Raw genomic sequence first — 17,211 nt, 5'->3', positions numbered from 1 at the left:
AGAGTAATATGCTAAAGAATCAACAGCTCTAAATTATATCTTCACACACAGAGTAATTTCCTAAACAAGCTACAAAAGATACTTTGGGTCTGGTGGAATGAGTTTAATCTCTAGGCTTAAATTTTAGACATCTGCTTCTGAAACAAATAATCACCTTCCCCCTCATTCCCTTAGGATGCTTATCAGAAAAATCAGTACAAAGTGTACAAGAGTGGTTTCACAAACTCAACCCCCACTACAGGTCACTTGGCTTCTTCTTTGAGTGATGTGGGCATATTACATTAGCCATAAAATCAAACTGGGGTATGAAGGATTAGTGACAAGTCCCATTTTTTATGATTGTGTCGTTTTGCTCAATTTAAAAAAATTATCTTGTATTCTTTCAGCTGAGGTCATCAGAACTGCAGGATTGTGCACAGGGTGGATAAAAATCCATTTTAAAAATGGATTTTTTTATTTAAATCAGATTTTTGATAAAATGCTTTTTGAGGAAAAACCTAAATATAGTTTTAATTAAGATCCATGATGAGATATATTTGCACTATAATGTAATAACAGGTTTCAGAGTAGCAGCCGTGTTAGTCTGTATCCGCAAAAAGAACAGGAGTACTTGGGGCACCTTAAAGACTAACAAATTTATTTTAGCATGTGAGCTGCAGCTCACGAAAGCTCATGCTAAAATAAATTTGTTAGTCTTTAAGGTGCCACAAGTACTCCTGTTCTTTTTGCGTATAATGTAATAGTGATTATAAATTTTAATTCTATAATATGAGACAATATATTAATGTAATGTTTAAAAAAGTTTTGTAAATGAGTTCCAATAGTTCATGGATTAGGGACCCAATTTTATGGGGTTCCACAGGCTTCTGTATAGATTATTTAGGTTAATCTTTCTATCTACCCAATGGGACTCAGTGCTCAGTCTAGAAGATACCATCAGAGATGATTAGTTTTGCAGTTTTCAAACTGTGGATTTGTATCTCCAGAGGTAACATGCTTGTTAACAGCAAAAAAAAGTAGAGGTGAGAAATAACAGACCTCAATTCTAATGTCCCTCTGCTAATTTGTGTACACAGAGTCAATCCCTTACCTCTCTCTAAAAGTGCAAAGTTTCAAAAAGTTCAATGAATAGAAGATTGTTGGGGGCAGAATAGATCTGGACAGGGAGAAGAAGTCTAGAGATAAATGTTAGAAGTGAGGGACATATGCTTGTTTTGTTAAAATATTATATGTTTGCTGTTGAAGAAAAAAATCCAGAATACTTAACGTTGTTGTTTTAGTTAAATAAGACAATTTAAATGTTGTCTGGTGATGTTCTCCTCCTCCTAAGTCATGACAAGAAAATCCTCCAAATATTAATGATTAACCTGTTGAACTGGAGATAGTTCACCTCCCAATGACTTCATAAATATCTGCTTCAGTTACCTTTGGTAAATGAAATAACCAAACAGTCATTCATTTTCTGATATAGCTGTAAAACTAATCTGAAAAGTTTTCAAAATAAATCACTGTTTAAAAATGTATAGTGTGTACCTTCTAAAAATGAAATCTACATCTGTGAGTTGTGAAGAATATTAAGGTTATAACGAACAAAAATGCACTTTTATGTAGAAAACCGAGTCTTCCTGACTAGTGATTTAAATCATTATTTAAATCAAATCCACCCTGATTGTGCATCACTTAGAGCACAAGCTGGCAAAACTACAGTGAGCCTGGACATTGCATGATCTAAGAGACAGGGACACTGTGGAAATTAAAGTAGATTTTCTAGATGACTAGCCCTAGCACCTTAGCTAATTGGAGCATTTGGTACATATTTTTTAAATCACTGATTGAGAACCAATCTTAAAATGAGGACCACCACTAGCTTTGCAATTAGTCATGTGATACCAAGCCTATCTACTGAAAAATATGCAAATCTCCACTGTACCTTTTCCTGGATGTGCTCATCCTCATTTGCCAGGGCATAGTTATCTGGAGAGTACTGCGATGTAGATGAAGGGCTCTCGTTACAAAAAACATGCCAGCTGGGAAGCCTGTTAAACAAAACACAGACAAAACAGGAACTAAAAATCTAAGTCTCACTTTACATACATAAATACAAAGATTATCTCCCTCAACTTTATTTTTGTTTGTTCCTATAAAATACCTGGGTATAACCAAAAAAAGAACACACCACTTTTGTTAGGTTACTGATGATCCTTTGCGAGCAGTGCTAGGAAACTCACTTCAGTTTTAAGAAGTGATCTCATAGCAGGATGGACTGGGAAGTTAGCTCTGAAATATACTCGTACTTTTTACTGACTGATTTGTAAATTAAGAAGTGGAGTCTATAGATCAAAATTCACTCATTTCTTGTGCAGTGCCATCAGTGTGCTTAGTGGCTCGGGGTGTTCTATTCCTCTTAGAAGTGTACAGTACTTGGGCACCTACGATATTACATTCTAAACTAGCCTAACAATAGTCAAAGTCTAAGTTCCCCTAAGCCATCGGGCTGAAACAGTTAATTTCATAGCCAACAGTACACAAGGGAGTGATGTGTCGAGCATCATGTCCGACCACCTTTGACTGCCCTAACCCAATGGATCAGGTATCCACTCTGCAGTTGGGTAAACTAGAGGTGGCTTTTCAATATGAGATCATAGAATCATAGAATCTCAGGGTTGGAAGGGACCTCAGGAGGTCATCTAGTCCAACCCCCTGCTCAAAGCAGGACCAAACCCAACTAAATCATCCCAGCCAGGGCTTTGTCAAGCCTGACCTTAAAAACCTCTAAGGAAGGAGATTCCACTACCTCCCTAGGTAACCCATTCCAGTTCTTCACCACCCTACTAGTGAAAAAGTTTTTCCTAATGTCCAACCTAAACCTTCCCCTCTGCAACTTGAGACCATTACTCCTTGTTCTGTCATCTTCTACCACTCAGAACAGTCTGGATCCATCCTCTTTGGAACCCCCTTTCAGGTAGTTGAAAGCAGCTATCAAATCCCCCCTCATTCTTCTCTTCTGCAGACTAAACAATCCCAGTTCCCTCAGCCTCTCCTCGTAAGTCATGTGCTCCAGCCCCCTAATCGAGTGACACTTGAACCCATGACCTTGTGGATTGTAGTCAAACCATGTGGCACTGACAGATGCAATCTCATAGTAGTAGAGAGTACTAGCTTGAACAGAACATGCAGACTTTTTCTGATCAAGAGATAAAAAGCCTCTCGTCAGAAAATTCAGATTTTTTGATAAGTAGTTCTCAAAAGAACATTTCAGTTTCTTATCTGTAACTTACTTTGTCAGAATGGTAAATCCAGTGATTATGGGCACTGTGCAGTAGGGAACTCCTACACACCTGACTATAAAGGCATCTTATATTTTTTTAATACTTCACAGAAAAATAACTCCCTTAGCACACCAACTGCATGAAATCACAGCCTAAGGAGGTGCCTCCAGAGCTGAACACCAGAAAACAAAATGCACAGAATGGAAGTTGACAAGATACTGATTAGCTATCATTAAAAGGATACACTCCTCTCTAAAATTTGAAATTTCTTTACCTTTTAGTCACAGGTCAGAAACTGAAGTTTTCTTCCTTGCCTATGCACAGATCAACTGACAATACACACCCTTGGACAGTAGCAAACAGTAATGATCAATAAAGATAACTATCATACATAAAAACAGGCTCTGTTGTCCCACACAAACTGAAAATATAAACAAATGTATTTAAAGCATATATTGTAAGTTTAGAGCACACTGAAGGATGCTAACAAAGCTCTGCCAGGTAAAGAAAAGCCCAAGCTTTATAGAGCTTAGTAAACCAATATATGGTAAACCAGATAGTGGCTTTACATATGTGCTTGTATAAGGCTTGGGGGGCGAAGGAGGGGGTGTTCATGAGGGAGTTGCATCTTCAGCTCCTACAGGAGGCATTTTGTTAGTTGAATAGTTAGCTCTTCTGATCCAAGTAGATATAGCACAAAGGGCTCATCACATTTTCTCTATCTTCTAGATGTATAAATGCAAAATTTCCCTTTAACATGCTTGGTAAAGAAAGATATTTAGGCTTGGATACCAAAAGGTAAATTATATGATTTGGTTTACATAAAATTCTATATTTATTTGAGGGACAAACTCAGGAGTTAGATGGAGAACCTATTAGCTCAGAAAGAATTGAGGCACTCAAAAGGTGAAGGTGGCTATATAAATGCCTAAACAGAGTGAAAAATGTTCTGAAGTGGTTGTGGGAATGAGAACTGCCTGGAGACCAAGCGGGGCCTTCAAGCCATATGTAAGGAGAGCTCAGTTTCCATGTTATAATTGAAATTTCTTTTTAAAAGCTGGCTAACATTGTTTCAAATGATTTTTTAAAAACAGCATTTTTTAGAACAATCTTAGTTTTAATGAACAGTTTATACTCCGAATGATACCTTTTTTACTTCAGTGAAAATGAAAAGTCCAGTTACTCCAATGGGGGGGAAAAAGAAAGTTTATTTTGGACTATTTTCTGAAATGTCTCCAGCACCCAGACACCCAACTCCCAATGGGATCCAAACCCCAAATAAATCTGTTTTACTCTATATAAAGCTTATACAGGGTAAATTTGTAAATTGGCCGCCCTCTATATCACTGATAGAGTGATATGCATAGCTGTTTGCTCCCCAGATATTAATAACTTACTCTGGGTTTATTAATAAACAAAAGTGATTTTATAATGTATAAAAAGTAGGATTTAAGTGATTTCAAGTAATAACAGCCAGAACAAAGTAAACAAAGCAAAATAAAACAAAACATGCAAGTTTAAGCCTAATACATTAAGAAACTGACTACAGGTAATATCTCACCCTCAAAGATGTTCCCATAAGCTTCTTTCACACACTAGATGCCTTCCTTGTCTGTGCCCAATCCTTTCCCCTGGTATAGTCTGTTAGATCCAGCAGACAGCTCAGGTGGTAAGCAGAGGTTCTCTCATGACTGGCCACCCCTTTTCATAGAATATCAAGGTTGGAAAGAACCTCAGAAGGTCAACTAGTCCAACCTCCTACTCACAGCAGGACCAATCCTCAACTATTTTTTTTGCCCCAGATCCCTAAACGGCCCCCTCAAGGATTGAACTCACAACCCAGGATTTAGCAGGCCAATGTTCAAGCCACTGAGCTATCCCTCCCCTTGATCCACCCCCTTTTATAGCTTTGGCACAAGGTGGGAATCTTTTGTCTGTGCTTGTCCCCATCCCCGGCTCATCCATGGAAAAGTACAAGGATTAAGATGGATTCCAGTATCATGTGACATGGTCACGTCACTTTAAGACCCTTAGTCTCCATTCTTCCTGGGATGGCCCACAGGTACACAGGAAGGCATGCAGGTAAATAAACCGTTTACAACCAATCGTCCTAGTCAATGGGAGCCATCAAGATTCTAAACCACCATTAATTACAATACGACCTCGGAGTTATATTTTATATTTCTAGCTTCAGATACAAGAATGCTATATGCATACAAATAGGAGGAATATATTCAGTAGGTTATAACCTTTGTTATGATACCTTACAAGAGACCTTTTGCATAAAGCATATTCTAGTTGCATCATATTTACACTCATAAGCATATTTCAATAAAACATATGGAATGCAACATCATAGGCAGCAATATCTTTTGTCCTCTTGTTTCTGGAAGTACACAAGAACAGGATAACTGTTCTAGGTCTAGCCACAGCAGCCTAGTGATATGACATGATTTGACACTCACATTGCCACCATTACACTTTTGCAAGAAAAGCAGAGAATATTAAATAGGCTAATAACGATTTGAGTATACTGTTGGATCCAGTATAATGTGTTACATATTTCAAGTTAAACAACATCTATGGCAATGCAAGACTAGGAATGGTGGTGGTCACCCTTAAGCTCTCTCATTGGGGTTGAGCCCAACCAGCTACTTCAGTGGTCCCCAACCTTTTCGTCTGGCGCCTGCCAGACGAAGGACCGTGGCGGTGGTGGAGCACCCACCGAAATGCCGCCGAATTTCTGCGGCGTTTCGGGGGCTACGCCTCTCGATGACATCGCTTGTCAGCGGCACGTGGCGTCATCAAGAGGCGTCGCCGCCGAATTTCTGCAGCATTTCAGCGGCGACGCCTCTCAATGACGTCACTTAACGCCGACAAGCGACGTCATCAAAAGATGTCGCCGCCGAAACACCACAGAAATTCAGCGGCATTTCGGCGGATGCTCCACCGCCGGCCAAGACGCAGGCGCATTTAGATGCCCCTGCGGGCACCGCGTTAGGAACCCCTGAGCTACTTTGATGTAAGTAGTGTTTATAAACATCTACATTAGGTACAAACAAACATTACACAGGCATTGCCATACTATATTAGGCCCATGGTCCATCTAGTTCAGTATCATGTCTCCAACAGTGACCTGCTTCAGAGGAAACTGAAAGAAAAGCCCCAGTCAACAGCTATGCACTTCCATGAATGTCTCATAGTAATTCCTAATAGAGGTTCGTTTAAGGCTTGAATCATGAGATTTAATAATCTTTCCAAAAATTGTTTGCATGAACTACTGCAACTAGATATACTTTTTATCTATGTAAAAGTCCAATCCTCCTTTGGCATTTGCTAAACTGCTGGCCTCAATGACATCCTGGAGCAATTAATTCTACAGACAGATAAAGAATACGTCTACACAATATGTAATTAGTTTTCTATTTGCTGCCCTCGATTTCATTGAATCCTTCCATTCTCTCATTCTCACCACAAGCATAAGGGGGAGGATCACTTATAGCTTCTCTATACTATTCATTACTGTAAGGTGAGCAGCAAGTGATCCCTATATTTAGGTTGCCTAACACTTTTCATTATAAAAGATTTTTGTGATCTTTGACAAACTTCACACCTTTACTATTTGTAGCAGATCTTTGATATTTGGCAGGGAAAATGCCTTGGTATCACAGAAGTGGCTTTTCTTTGACTTATTGAAATTTTGTTTTTTGCTGTGACAGAAACTGCTAACACCACTATCTCTTTTCTTCCCCTTGCATTTCTAAAGAAAATGTTAGCACTGTATCAGAATAATAGACATTCTAAGGCCAGGCTCACCTTACTGCCAAAGCAGTAGCAGGCATTGTACTGGCAAACTTGTGGAAGCTGCCATAGTAAGTGAGTGAGAGAAGAGAACTGGGCCAGGTTAGAATCTCGCACCCAATCACATCCAAAACCCTGCAGTCTATTTGCACCACCACACTTCTGGGAATAACCTTCCCCTCCTGCCAGCTAATTCAGTTAGTTCTTTTGCTCAAACTGTAGTCATCTGCACTGCAGAGATGAAGGTTCAGGATTCAAACTCTGCTTATGATGCGTTAACAGGGGGTTGACATATTTGCACAGAACAGTTTGTTTTGTCCTATAAAAAAAGTTACACACAAAAACATTAAGTTTTTTAAACTGCAAAGTCAAAAGATAGGAAATGCAAGATTTACAGTTGCCCATGCACACTTTGTTCTGACTCCTTACGTACATAAATTATAATACAGGCTTAATTACACAATCATATTCTTTCCACAAGACCCTTGCCTCATTCTGGGCACCGGATCAATATGCAAGGGAGAAGAATTAAGGTTGCACTGTACATCTGGCATTTCCTAACCTGTTTAAAACAATCTGTTAATCAAGTCCTTTCTTATTTCAAAAAAGAGAAGAAGCAAGCACTCAAGACATTTTCTCCCAGAATCCTAATCAATATTGCCTTTCTCTGAACCCCCTCCAATTTTGTCATGTCCTTCCTGTGATGGGTTGACCAGCACTTCACCCAATACACTAGGTAAGGGTGAACTACTGATCTAAATAATCACATTCTGTATTTTCCATCTAATTTCTTAGACATTCCAACATTGCTTTTTTGACTGCAGTTGCAGACTCAGCTGAGATCTTCTGTGAACTGTCAGAATGAAAAGCCGCAATTTTCCTACTACAGTGGTGGACTAGGTCTCTTAAAATAGGGTGTAGTAATAAAAGTAGTGTCCATGAGGGCTTGCGCTTAAAAAAAAAGACAGACAATGCATAGCAATGTAAATGCTTTATTCCTGGGGGAATTCTGCAACAAAAAAATAAAAATTCTGCACACAATATTTTAAAATTCTGCATATTTTATTTGTCAAAACAATAATATAATTACACCAGTTTAAATTACTTTTTGGTCATTTATTTCAAAACACCTGTCAGCAAGTACGTCTGTAACAATATAGACCAAAAAGACTGAGGAAAATGTTTTTTGACAAAGAGTCATTAATATAGAACTCTGAGTAATAATTCATTTAAACTACAATACAGAACCATATTTCCTGCACCCCTCAGAACCAGTGCAAAGGCTTGGAAGAGTCAGGGATAACAGAGGAGCTGAGAGAGGGGAAGCAAATTGCTGGGAAGGAGCCTAGGTGTGAACTTGGAGGGTTGTTGGGTATGAGTGGGAAAAGAATGGAACAGGTTTTTTTTCCTTCCCCCCCCTAACCTGGCCCGACAGGTGCTGCGAAGAAGGCGAGCTCTTTCTCTTCCTTATCGGACTGGGATCAGTTGCTGTGTTCTATTGCCACAGCTCCCTCTGATGGGCAAAAGGCGGAACTGCAACAACATTTCAGCATCAGAGGGGTAGCCATGTTAGTCTGGTTCTGTAAAAGCAGCAAAGAATCCTGTGGCACCTTATAGACTAACAGACGTTTTGGAGCATCCGACGAAGTGGGTATTCACCCACAAAAGCTCATGCTCCAAAACGTCTGTTAGTCTATAAGGTGCCACAGGATTCTTTGCTGCTTTAACATTTCAGCAGAAGCTTTTTTCTGCGCAAAAAAATGAAAAATGCGCATGGCTCATTAATTATGCACACAGTAGCACAGAATTTCCCCAGGAGTACTGCATCTATGGAACAGATTGTTAATAATGTGTGATCAGCTTTATTAACCAGGGGCTGGACATTTTAGTTCCTAAACTAGGCAGCTTGATTTCACTTCTCATTAAAATACAAATCACAACCTACTTTTTCCCCCTCCACAAGAGGTAGGGGAGAATTTAAAAAAACCACACACCCCCCATATGCATATAAGTCACAGCTTTGACACCCATACGCTAGAGAAGCTAAAAACCATAGAAAGGTGTATATAAATGTGTGACAACCATCAGAACAAGTTTTACAAGTACATTTTCATTTGTTTTTAAATGAATATGATTCTATGTGGTTGAAGATTAAGTTTATTCTAAAAAGACTACTAAAATCTTCAACAATACAATAGACAAGAGTGTAAATTATTAACACAAGTGGTGTTTAAGTTAAAGTAATTTACAGAAATACAAAGATCTAAAAGAAACAATTTGTAAAATATTTATGTTCCCAACTACTGCTTCACTATATACAATCAACCTCTGCAGTTTTGACATTTCAGTTCTATTAACATTATTACAATATTATAATTTAGGCACATCGAACAGGCAGAATCATTCTTCAAATTTGAAATTCTGAGTAATCTTGCCTTTATGTTGCAGACATCCCATACTTCCAATCTACGAACACCCCCCCACACACACATGATTCTAAAGAAGGCCACCTAAAAAGACATGCAGAAGAGAGTTTTCAAACGGGGCAGCTATTCTACCCTCTGCCTGTCTCTAGCCCCTTCTTGGAACAAGTCCTCATCTGTTACTTTTCTCCTCTTACCCAAAATTCTAACCTATTGGTCTCTATAAAAAAAAAACTAATTCATAGACTATCAGGGTATGAAGGGACCTCAGGACATCTAGTCCAACCCCCTACTCAAAGCAGGACCAATCCCCAGACAGATTTTTGCCTCAGATCCCTAAATGGCCCCCTCAAGGATTGAACTCACAACCCTAGGTTTAGCAGGCCAATGCTCAAAGCACTGTGCTATCTCTCCCCCCTAATTTTAAGCATCCACTTAAGAACAGGGTCAAGTAAAGTCTGCTTCCTGCTGATTTAGTACAATATGCCACTAAACAATACTCATATAAAGAAAACTAAGCAGATACAGTGAAACCTCGCTATAACGCGACCCTTGGGGTCCAAAAAATTCCATTGCGCTAAATGCGGGGTCACGGTATAGCAGGGTTTCAAACCAGTCAGTTTTTCAGTGGCCCCAAAGCGGTGCATTGAGGTGCACCGCCTAGTGCCCCTGGTGCTTAGTGCCCAGCAGGGGAGAGGAGCTGCGGCCCCCCGCCTGCCGGGGACAGAGAACTCCGGGGCTGCAGACACTGGTGCTCTCTGTCCCCGGCAGGTGGGGAGCCGCAGCTTCTCTTGAAGCCGGAAAGAAGCCATGGCCCCGCACCTGCCGGGGACAGAGAGCACTGGCCCCGGCAGCCCCGGAGAAGCCAGAGAGAAGCTGGGGCCCCGCGCCTGCTGGGGACAGAGAGCACCGGTGCCAGCAGCCTCGGAATTCTCTGTCACCAGCAGGTGCGGGGCTGCAGCTTCTCTCCCCTGCCATGGTGTTGGGGACCATTGGTACAGTACCGTACTGTATTATACCTTAAAGGGGAGCCAACCTGTGATCGCGTTATATGCGATTTCGCGTTATAGCGGAGCGCGTTATTGAGAGGTTTGACTGTATTTCTAAACATTGGTTAACAGATGTTAGACTTGGAGACATAGTATATTTGGCATATAATCTTATACAGAGAGTCCCCTTTTGCTCTAGTAATCAGTAACAAAATTTTATAGAATCCATTTCTGCAGGGAGTTAATTGTTTTGTTTGACCAAAAGGGAATCTTGCCCCTTTTTAAAGAAGAGAGGAATTCTATTCTAGGGAAGTAGTTTGAGTTCCTTGCAGCTATTATAGTACCGTTAGCCAGATTGGCAGCTGGGAAAAAAACAAAAACAACAACAACAAAAACTAACCCTAAAGTTAAGCAATTAATTTAGTTACAGGTTTGACCCTGTCCCATTTCTATTACTTTTCTCATCCGCACCATGATTCTATTTTTCCTTCTACTCTATTTCAGTGCTTTTCACATAGAACAAACTACTGATAGCATTTTGTTATTGCCAAACACTATAGCCTATCAGTAAAATATATATGGCTGCATATTTGTCAAGTCTTTATATTCAGAATACAAAAAAAATCAATAAAATCCAAGATGCTAACTCATAGTATTTGCAGCTCTACCAGTCCAAGACACAGCAAACCCATTTAAGTAGTTCCTTCATGCAAATACCTCTTCAAATGCCTGTATTTTCTTTGCCTCAGGCCAAACATGCCACACTACTGTTTATTATGTATTAGTGTGCAGATAGTTTCTAACATGTATTTCCACACTGATCGATGAGTAACAAAATAGCTAAAACGACTACCAGTCTTTCAGATTATCAGTACATTAAGGCTTTCTAGTCAATATTAAGATTTTATCATTCCCTGTCCTTGCTATTATATACTTCTCTTGTTGCATCAAGATTTACCCTCTCTCTGAATAAATCACTGTTTCTAAGAGAGTCTCTGACCTTGCAGAAGTTTTTAATGTGACAATTCAAGTTTGCTACAGATGGTTCAATGACGACAGCAACAGAAGCTATTTAAATCTGATAAAGAATAATCTGGCATTTTCATTGGTATATTTCTACGCCTGACTTTCTTGGATGCCCCACTGGATTCCTAAGGTTAAGAAGAGATACACATCCAAGTCCTGGATGCTAGCCCAAGCTTACAAGACAAAAACTTTACCCTTCATACAATAAGCATGTGCTGTTCTTTAGTGAAGAGGAAGGAAAAAAAACCATCTGCTCACCACTTCTGAATAAAATAATGTGTGTGATGTTGCGATTTAGCAGTGTTCCATTGACAGCTTGGCATCCATAACAAACCAAGCTGAATTAGAATGTTATGTTTGTAAAATCTGAGTGACTTTGAAACGGATGTTGATCTAGTAGACTGTACAGTTTTGTTTTTTAAACATAGCTCTTAAATTCCTCATTATTTAAAGTCATTTAAAAGGTAGCAGTTATTCTTGATACAGAAGACTTATCTGAAGACACCATTAGAATAATGATAGTTTCTGGTCAAGGACCAAAAATGGAGTTAGCACCAAGTGAGCAGCCAGTGGAAGTGAATTAGACAAGTTACAAGTTAACCAGAAGTAAATAGAACCCACATAAACATGATTATCTGATGGCAGCATCCATGATGGCACCACAGAGAGGCATCTATTACATTATGCTACAGGGACCTCCTCTGCAAAGAAAACCGAAACTGCTTTTTAAGGGATATTTTCTTACCCCAATACACTCTAATATCTATCTACCCATAAAACATGAACCACTACACCTTGTTGGACAAATTTTCTCCACTTTCCCCATAATAAAATGGCTTCATTTTTAGAAGCCTATCAAATTTGGAACATAAAGCATGAACTTGTTCAACACAATTTAAAATCAGACCTATGTACAGAGGCAACTTCAACCAGTGGGCCATGAAGCACACAGTATAATCAAGGATAGCTATCAGAAAACTTATTTCCAGGGTCACATACTAGATAAAGGCATAAGCCCCTAAACTTAGCATCAGTTCAGTCTAAACCCACCCATTGTTAAGGATGATGAGATAGGCACCTAACTGCCAAAAGGTCCTCTCATGTACCAGTAGCTGGTTAAAAGAGGAGAAACAAAGGGTAGGAATAAATGGTTAGTTTCCATACTGTAGAGGTGCAAATAGCAGGATTCCCCAAGGACCTGTACTGGAACCAGTGCTGTTCAACACACAAATAACCTGGAAAAAGGGGTAAATGGTGAGGTGGCAAAGTTTGCAGACAATATGTATTCAAGTAGTTTTATAAGTCCAAAGCTTACTGTGAAGAGTTCAAGGGATCTCATAAAACTGGATGACTGAGCAACAAAATAGCAGATGAAATTGAATGTTGATAAATGCTAAGTAATGGCATACTGGAAAATATAATCCCAACCATACAAACAAAATGATGGGATCTAAATTAGCTGTTACCACTCAAAGATCCTGGAGTCATCGTGGATAATTCTCTGAAAATATCTGCTCAATGTGTGGCAACAGTCAAAAAAGCTATCAATATTAAACATTAGGAAAGGGATAGATAAGACTGTAAATAGAATAAAGCCACTATATAAATCCATGTAACACCCACACCTTGAATACTGTGTACAGTTCTGGTCACCCCATAAAAAGAATTGGAAAAACTATAGAGAAGGGCAACTAAAATGATTAGAGGTATAGAACAGTTTCCATATGAGGAGAGATTTAAAAGACTGGGACCATTCATTTTAGATAAGAGGACTAGAGGGGATATGATAGAGAAATATAAAATCATGAAGTGTGGAGAAAGTAAATGAGGAAGTGTTATTTACCCCTGCACTTAACACAAGAACCAGGGGTCAGTCACTCAATGAAATTAATAGGCAGCATGTTTAAAACAAACAAAAGAAAGTACTTCTTCACACAATGCAGAGTCAACCTGTGGAACTCACTGCCAGGGAATGCTGTGAAGGCCAAAAGCAGGGGTAGTCAACAGGTCGACCATGGGTCAAATCTGGATTGCCAGATCCTTTTGAACAGACCCAAAAAAAACTTTATTTACTTATTATTGGGGTTTTTTAATTATTTTTTCTGGCATCTGGATCTTGACTAAACCTTGATCAAGAAATTCGGACGTTGACGAAAAATAATTGACCACCTCTGGCCAAAAGAATAACTGGCTTGAAAAAAATATTAGTTCTTGGAGGATAGTCCACAAATGGCTATTAGCCAACATGGTCAGGGACACAAACCCATGCTCCAACTGTTTCTAAACCTTTAGTACCAGAAGCTGGGACTGGATAACAGGATGGATTGCTCAATAAACTGCCCTATTCTGTTTGTTCCCTATGAAGCATCTAGTACCAGGCAATGTCAAAAGCTAGGATTACTGGGCTAGATGGATCATTGTTATGACCCAATATGGCCACTTATGTTCTTATTATGCCCTCAAACTTTAAACTGCTTTTCCTGACTTTCTAAATTGGCACTTCTCTTGCAGTTTGTTGGTGATAGCTGTCAGCTCTTCCTGCCAGCATGCTTGAATTAAAAGGGCCAGGGACTCCATGCAAGATAGATGCAAAAAGTTGTGCAAGCAGAGATGAGTAGCCATGGCTACTCATAAGGCAATGCAGAAGAATTTGAAGGCCCTCTTAGACAACTCTTGATCTTTCAATATACAAAAAAAAAATAAAAAATAAAAAAATATGAAGGTTATCCCTCCATCCAATAAAGTTAATATCTTACTATGCTGGCAACAGAGCTGGACGAGATGAAGGAAGGAAAAATTTTAGAATCAATGAAAATTTGACCAACTTGTCTATTTGCATATGGTATAGCTTTTAAATGTTGGTATATTCATAAGGGTTGTTGGTCTCAACAGGGTTCAGGTGTTTTAAGAACATTAAACAGTTACGTATGGTGTGGCTTTTGTGTGAAGTGAAGTTTCCTATTCCCATTGTAACAACCATCACAAAAGTCCTTTGAAATGTTTATTAAACACAAAAAGCAAAAAACAGTTAAAGCATTTGAAACATACAAGACAGACTTCAATTTCCATCTTTCCCTCTGTAAAGTCTTTAAGGAGAAAATCTTGACAATCTTTTAGATGGTATTAAATGCCCTTGTTTGGGGGGTTATAAACAGCAGCTTTGGATTAAAAAACAAAAACACAGAATCAGATTTCAAAGAAAAAAGAAAAAGACAAATGTACCCAAAAAGGGGAAGAGAAAGAGATAAGACGTTGCTGCTTCTGTCAATGAAGACTGCAGTTTAGCTGCTGAAAAGACTCACAGGAACAAAATACCTTAAAAACCACTTGGATTTGGCAGCTGGTGGTGGAGAGGGCAACAGCCAAGGTGATGGAGGTGGTTTGTGTTCCATGTCATGCATAAGACTGACATGCTCAGTCTTTTCTGTGCCTGCAAGCTCCCCACAAAAGAAATCCCAAAAGGACATTATACTTTCAAAATTAACCTATCAGATAGTGCCATATGACATCCTCTTATCCTATTGCCATACAATTCTGTGACTTCACCAGAAGCCTTAAAATTAAATAGTTTTTAGTCTGAATTAATCTAGTTGGTATACTTTCACTACAGCTTGTATTTAGTTTTATGTAACATGAAACAGTCATCTTGACCTATAAATATCTTTCACTCCATTTCAACCCATGGTTCGTGCTCAAATCAACATTAATGGCCTTACCAGTGGACCTATGTGTGTCTGTGGACTCCGAATAGTCCAACACAATCTTCTCCAGAGATTCTAGAATGAGGGAAAAACACTGTCTTTCTTCCTTCATTTTGAAATGGTCCTAATCTGGAAGGAAGTCAAGTAAAATCAATCTGATTCAGAGAGTTTGCCCTCCTCCAATGACAATGACTTGAAGTAATGTTTGTGATGATTAGTCAACTCCTCAGAAAAAAAGAGGCTATTTAAAGCTCTATACTTCTGATGTGGTCTTGGAGGATTACGGTGTCTAAAAAGAAAGGAGTTATTACCACATCTTTTCGGAGCTTTACTCGGGGTGAGGGGTTGAAGAGAAGGAACAGGGTCTGGATTTTCTATGCGGTTTCTGGACATTACGATTTTTGCCTGAGGAACTGGAAAAGATGGGTCTCTTGGGGCTTGGCTACACTGGAGAGTTGCAGCGCTGGTGGTGGGTTTACAGCACTGCAACTTAGTAACTGTCCACACCTGCAAGGCACATCCAGCGCTGCATCTCCCTGGCTGCAGCGCTGGCCATACACCTGATCTGCCTCAGGTATAACGAGTGCAGCGCTGGTGATGCAGCGCTGGGGAGCAAGTGTAAACAGTGATTAATCTTACTACGCTGTAACTGACCTCCGGAACCTTCCCAAAATGCTTTAAGTACCAGATAACATTCTTTTGTTTTGTTGTGATGCCTCTCTTTGTTTTCTTGTGAACTCCGGGCTCCCGGGGCTGCTTTTCTAAAAAACAAACACAGCTACTATTTGCTGGAGCAGAGGCAAGCAGGGGAATTCCTTTGGAACGGGCACAGCTAGTGTTTGCTTGAGGAGAGAGATAATTTGCTTGAGGAGAGAAGGGGGGAGTCAGTTTTGAAACAGCTGCTTATGTGGTCTGAAGGCTATTTGCATTTAGTGACTAAGAGAGGGGTGGGGGAAGGGGTCGAAAGTTTTAAAATGATTGAAGGTTGGTGCTGTGTATCTTCCAATCCTTAGAACTTGCAAGGCAGGGAGCTGACACACAGTGTTGGCTCCAAAAATCAACTCTCTCTGTCTCCCCCACGCTCCCTGTCACACTCCACCCCACCCCCCTCTTTTGAAAAGCACATTGCAGCCACTTGAACGTTGGGATAGCTGCCCATAATGCACCACTCCCAGCAGCGATGAGCTACGCAGGCCAAACAACAGAGGTCCCCAGGAGCTCAACATTCCATTTTAGTGTATTGACAAGACACTAAATAGGGAAATTCCCTGGTTCCCCTCTAGTCCTGTCAAATGGACCATCTCTCTATTAAAGTTGTTTGGCCAGAAGGAGAAGAGTGTCCTAAAATTCTACCAGGAAAGGAGGCCTCCAGAAAGCGCCCTGAGGAACCTACATCTGCCTACACAGAGGCAGAAGACTGGGCTCTCAATGTGGCTGTAGCACTTCTAGTGTGCCAGCAAAGAAAGACAGCAATCAATTTTAAAAAAAATGTAAGAAGTACTCTGCTTACCTCTGAAGCATGGAACAAAGGCAGGTAACTCCCAGAGGTTTAAAAGAGACCTCTGGTACTATAAATGGCCATTATCATCATCCCATCTCACCCAAATACAACGAGACACAGCATTCTCTTATTCGTACAGAGGTGTTTTGGGTTTATCCACACTTCATTTCTACCACACAACGGAGAAATGTTAAAGCTAACTTTTTGACCGATTAAACAATTTTGAATGATTTAAATAGCTAGTTACTACTATCACAGAGCAGGATGCTACAACAAGAGAATCAGTTTAAATGACTATGCGCATGCCTTTGAGAGAAAACAGTAAGCACAAAATACACAGAATCAAAATGAGTAAGGATGCTACAAGATAAGAATCTATACATATTGCCTGAAGTAAAATCTTTGTTTCTTACCACAATGCATTTCACTGTTTGTTTTGAGAACACAGAAATATTTCATTACTTTCTAGCTTGAAACTGATGAAAAATAGGTCAAAGCAGA

At 39.7% G+C, this 17,211-nt stretch overlaps 1 protein-coding gene across 3 annotated transcripts in view; it reads right to left on the bottom strand.

Annotated features, from left to right (window-relative positions):
* The window catches only part of SUCO (SUN domain containing ossification factor), a 96,624-nt gene that overhangs the window by 65,629 nt on the left and 13,784 nt on the right, over positions 1-17,211 (bottom strand). For all 3 annotated transcript variants that reach the window (XM_045027956.1, XM_045027955.1, XM_045027957.1), the window contains exon 2: positions 1,931-2,036. In XM_045027956.1, the coding sequence (XP_044883891.1) occupies positions 1,931-2,036 (106 nt within the window). The remainder of the gene's footprint in view (positions 1-1,930; positions 2,037-17,211) is intronic.

This window comes from Mauremys mutica, chromosome 8 (genome assembly GCF_020497125.1).
Source record: "Mauremys mutica isolate MM-2020 ecotype Southern chromosome 8, ASM2049712v1, whole genome shotgun sequence".
NCBI lineage: Eukaryota > Metazoa > Chordata > Testudines > Geoemydidae > Mauremys > Mauremys mutica.
Note: the sequence above shows the minus strand (reverse complement) of the source record. Positions and strands in the feature narration are given on the sequence as shown.